The sequence below is a fragment of the Aphidius gifuensis genome, linkage group LG2 (assembly GCF_014905175.1).
Source record: "Aphidius gifuensis isolate YNYX2018 linkage group LG2, ASM1490517v1, whole genome shotgun sequence".
Lineage (NCBI taxonomy): Eukaryota > Metazoa > Arthropoda > Insecta > Hymenoptera > Braconidae > Aphidius > Aphidius gifuensis.
Genome location: NC_057789.1, coordinates 15,628,235 through 15,633,533, shown reverse-complemented (window position 1 = coordinate 15,633,533; position 5,299 = coordinate 15,628,235). Strand labels below are relative to the sequence as shown.

Here is a 5,299-nt window from a genome sequence, read left to right as displayed (position 1 = left end):
TAAATAGTAATGCCCTGTGAATTGGACTGCAGCAGATCATGAGAAACCTTATGCACATGCGCGAATATTGAAGCACCCGAATGCACCCGAAGGCAAATTGTATGTCTGTGTGAACAATTTCACCGCCGCTCAAAGAAAGCACTTAATAGCGCAAATTAAGAAAACGTTCCTATTGAATGTTCGATGCTCTGATTTTCTTTTCTATTGTTAAATTGTTTTTATTAATCGGTTCACACTCTTGACTCAAATGCGATATCATGTAAGTCTATCAAGTATAAACACGCACGTTATCGCACATGTACTATATATACAGTATGACGAATATACATTGTGGCATATAAAAAAGGTTAAAAAGAAAACATCAATGAGAATGCCTTGACAATACTATTACAATATATTTTTTTCACACACAAATTATCATCATTTACTTTGCCAATTAAGTTCGTCAATACCATCAATATTAGATTTTCTCTTGTTGATTGAATAGTTTGTTGAAATTGAAACTAAAAAAAAAAAACGTCATTTTAAGAATTAAATCTGTTTAATCTTTGGATGCCACAGAAAAGAAAATTATATATATTAATAACGATCAATTTTATTATTATTATCGCGATTAATTTTTTAAAATATGTTTTTTTAATAAAGTATTTCATTTTTTTTCTATTCTGTATTAGTTTTTTTTTCTTCTCAGAGATGTGAAATGTAATAAATTATTATGAATGTTGATGATCAATGCCTCGAGTGATGAGACGAATCTCCTCTTTCCTCTCGACGATCGCGTTCACCACGTTCTCTTTCACGTTCAGTCTCTCGTTCACGTTCAACCGGCCTTCGACTTGTTTCACGCTCGCGATCCCTTTCTCGATCACGTTCTCTGTAGCGATCATCATAATACCTATACACAATACATCATATCTTACTAAATGAATTATTGCGTTGCTTTCTATCCGTCTGAATAATCTGTTGTTATTCAATAATTATTATTTTTCTCTGATTGAAAAAATGTAATCATTCTCACAGACTAGATCATATTAGTCAGCCCGTCACGCAAATATATAGATATAAACACATGCAGATAGGAAGTATTTTTTCGTATATAAATTTTTTGATTGTATTTGATAAAGTCTATGATTAAATTCATAGGAATGATATGATTAATAGGTTATATTTACCTGTATTTATAAGCATTAATGATAATTACCTAGAAGGCTTGGAAGATGCAACTTGTGCTGTTTCAGGCGGTTCTTCTTTCACTCGTGGTCTTACTGCTTGACGAGTTGAGCTAATGGAAAAATGTACAACAAAATATACAAGCCCATTATATTAAAAAAGCTAATTTTTTTCAAGTATTATCACTAAATTTTATGTGCAATATCCTCAAAATATTTATTACTTGTTTTTTTATCTCTACGAAAATGAAAACCCTGCATTTAAAATTAAATTGATGAGTACCATTTCTTATTAGTAGTCGCTACTCCGCTTATGGACCTAAATTTCTTAATATTTATAATGTATATGAATAGTAGACCACATAAAATGACGAAGCCGCCATTCTTATCTTACAAACGTTATCTATTTTACATATTCGATTATTCAGTTATGCAAGTATTGTTTACGATAATATAAATAGCAAAACGTCGTATTTTTTTTGACATTAAAAAGACATAAAGCGTCATATCTCACCTTTCTTCTCTGCTACGTTCTCGGTACTCTCGATCCCGTTCGCGTTCTCTCTCTCGGCTGCGAGATCTTTCACGTGGATATGGCTCTGTATAGTAACGTTCTCGTTCGCGATCCCTGTCTCTATCACGATCACGATCACGGCTACGTTCTCGGTACTCCCGATCTCGACTTCTGGAACGTTCCCGGCGACGTCTGTGACTTCGTTCTCTATCTCGAGATCTCGACCGCTCTGAAAAATACGTGAAATTCAACCTGAATTAATTTAATTGAATGTCTGTGGTATATGAAAAAACAATATTTAATTTTTTCTCTTTTAATTTTTATAATAAACTCAATTTACCTCTCCTTGCTGATCCATAACTTTTAGTTTCAACACCTCTCAAAGTATCTTGTAGTGAACTAATAAGAATTTTACAACGATCATCACTGGCGACCTTGGACTGTTTGATAAGAGAAATTGCAGTGACAAGTGTTTCAATGGCACTTGCATATTCACCAGCAGCAGCATCAGAAACTGCTCGAGCAATAGCTGACGATGATACCGTTCTATTACGATCCATTATAACTTCAAATTCTTGTTCACGAAGTTGAGGTTGTTCTTCTGGTCGGTGGTCGGGTCCCGAGGCTCCGTACGGCTGCTATAGAAAAAACAATAATTGAAACAAAATCATGAAATAGATCTGACACGTCACATAAATGAAGGCTCAAAAGAAAGCCATGAAAAATAAAAAAAAATAGTACCGGAGCAGAAGGTGGGCCGTAGCCATGAGGTGGAACATGAGGGGGGCCGTGTGGTGGTCCATGAGGAGGCCCATGAGGTGGAGCATGAGGTGGACCATGGGGTGGACCTCCTGGGTGTTGTTGATGAGGACCTTGTGGAAAAAATGCAGGGTTTACGTGCATATTAGCTGGACCTCCTGGCGGTCCTTGAGGTGGACCACCATGACCAGGTGCTCCGCCTGACCCCGGCATCATACCACCAATACCACTCGGTGGACCTCTTTGCGGACCTTGGCCTGGCTGTGGCCCTTGCATATGCTGCTGATTAAATGATGGGGGACCTTGAGGTCCATGATGCATTCCTCCTAAAAAATCAAAAAAATAATGATTTTATTATCAAATTATTAAGAAATACTAAAGATGAGTAAAAAATGACTGACCTGGTTGTCGATTCCATTCTGGCCGTGGTGGAGCTCCACGAGGGTCACCCGGTGGACCACCAATATGTCCAGGCGGACCACGGGGTGGGCCTTGGCCAGGAAGCCCAGGGGGGCCTCCATGATATTGCTGAAACAATATTGAGACGTCGGTGTCGATAAATGAAGATTAAGATATCATTAAGTGAACGTTTAAAAAAATAAGAAATATTACCATTCCAGGTGGCCGATGTTGGCCTGGTCCTGGTCCAGGACCAGAGCCTTGTTGCTGTGGTCCTCCTGGTGGTCCTCGAGGAGGACCAGGTGGACCATTAGGTCTCGGACCATTCCAATGCCCCTGTTGATACCCTGGTGGAGGAGGTCCCTGATTAGGATGCCCAGGCATATGATGAGGTGGACCCCCAGGTCCTGATCCCATAGGTGGACCATGCATTCGTGGCGGTCCTTGTTGACCTGGACCTCCCGGCCCAGATGGACCCATTCCTGGTGGTGGCATTCGTTGAGGCCGGGGTCCTCCTTGCGGTGGCCCCATCATCATTCTTGGTGCATGGTTTTGTTGCGAATGCTGCGAATGTGGTGGATGTCCTTGATGTTGTGCCATAGGCGCTGGATGTTGATGTGGATTATGAGGTCTTTGACTTGAATTCTGTTGTGGTGCTGGTGCCGGTCGTGTTTTACACTGTGACTCAAATTGATTGAGTGCTTGTTTGGTAGGAAATGTTACGACCGGATTTTGACCATGCAATTCTTTTTTGGGTAATCTTTCCATACAATAACGCATACTTTGTTCGGAGCCTAATGATACAACACAAAAACCCTTTGATTGTCCATTGGCACGATTTTCAAAAAATTTCACTTCAACAAAGTCGGAGACACCAATACTTTGTACGGCATCAGTGATATCTTGATCACTCGTCCACCATGTTAAATTTCCAATATAGAGTTGGTGACGACGACCGATTTGGTTTGGCTGTATGTTATTTCCGAGCTGATGATAAGGAGCATTTCCATTTGTCTCTTCGTTTATAGTATTTGGTGTGTCAGAATCGTTGCCACTGCTAGTGTTGTTGCCAGTGACGCCGCCATTACCACCAGCCGAAGTGGCTATCACATCATCATACAAATCAACACCATCACCCGTAAATTCATCCTGTAAAGAAAATGTTTTAGAACATCATCTTAAAGTTAGACTTTTTTCTTATTATTCCAACTTCTTATCGTGTGATAAAAAAAAAGGTATGTAAAAAAACGCACAGGTATTCTTTATGATGAAATTATTTACACGAAGATTTCAATAATTTAATAAAATTTATGATGGTATCAAATAATAAATATTAACGTAATTGCCGGTACCTAACTAGAAATAAAAAAACCATGAATTTAAATTCGTCATTTAAGAGTTCACACACTATTGCATCACCTAACCATTCAATGATATATATGAAAACACATTATTTTTCTGTTAAAGAATGGCAAAATTGATTTATCGAGATAGAGAGAATTATTGCCGGAAATCAAAATTTGTGATGGGATTGCAATGAAAAAGAAATTTGAAAGAAAAATATTTATCGCGGCAGCGTATGCATAACAAAATAAACACATTCATTTTTACACATTAGTATTGAAATTATACATAACAGTTTGAATAATTTTATTTAGCAGTTCGTTATTCAACAAATTGTCAAGTCCAAAAAACTAGCTCTATAATATATCGATATCGATGAAAAAAAATTGAATCATGAGGACTGAAAGAAATTGATTAAAAGGTAACAGATTAAACATTATCACAATAATTAAATGGGTTGTCGGGCTCAACAGATTCTGTATAAAAGTTATTAAAAGTGTCCCTTGTCAAAACACTTGAAGAACTGGTTACATAGAAAAAGAAAGAGCGCGGTCAAGCGTTATCTATGCATTTTACACCGATCGTTATCACACATACATGATGCTAACAATGACAATGACCGAATCAAGATTGCGTGTGATTCAAGTCAATCGAGATATCACATGAATTGATTAATTACTATGTTCAACAACTTGCTCAATAGTAGTATTAATTATGTGTTAAAATTACCTGAGCAAAATCTTGTTCAAGATCGTCGGCGTAAAGATCTATATCTCCGTCCGCCATTTTAACGATACCGACGCTTACAAACATACATACTACTAAAAAACCGGTAGAATAATAGAAAACAATCAGGAGTGCTTTGCTTACTAATTCCCAATACCGAGTTGAACCGTTTCTTCAGGGAGGTGTAATTTATACCTACTCAACTTGTGGTTGGTATAATACCGTGATATCATACAGGTCGTAAAACTTGGTATAATACCGGTATAATACCGTGGAGGTTTCATACTTTCATACCTAGAGTGGGTATAAGCAGCACCCGTATTCAGAGGATGTTCTCATTAGGGCGTTTTTTTTCCGATGGTGGCGCTTGTGAAGCTTTTCTATTAGA

The 5,299-nt window shown here is 37.8% G+C and overlaps 1 protein-coding gene across 2 annotated transcripts; it reads right to left on the bottom strand.

Annotated features, from left to right (window-relative positions):
- Nucleotides 1–330: 330 nt before the first annotated feature.
- LOC122849191 (cleavage and polyadenylation specificity factor subunit 6) lies at nt 331–5,060 on the bottom strand. Of its 2 annotated transcripts, none has more exons than XM_044147809.1 (8): nt 4,915–5,060; nt 3,055–3,990; nt 2,844–2,970; nt 2,425–2,768; nt 2,024–2,321; nt 1,684–1,912; nt 1,202–1,282; nt 331–895 (listed from the first exon to the last, which is right to left on the bottom strand). In XM_044147809.1, exons 1-8 carry the CDS (start codon nt 4,996–4,998, stop codon nt 730–732), a joined length of 2,265 nt encoding a protein of 754 aa, XP_044003744.1. In that variant the 5' UTR covers nt 4,999–5,060; the 3' UTR covers nt 331–729. The 2 variants fall into 2 exon arrangements, with proteins under 2 accessions (XP_044003744.1, XP_044003743.1); XM_044147808.1 differs by having other exon boundaries at nt 2,024–2,318; nt 4,915–5,054.
- Between the last annotated feature and the right edge of the window lie 239 nt (nt 5,061–5,299).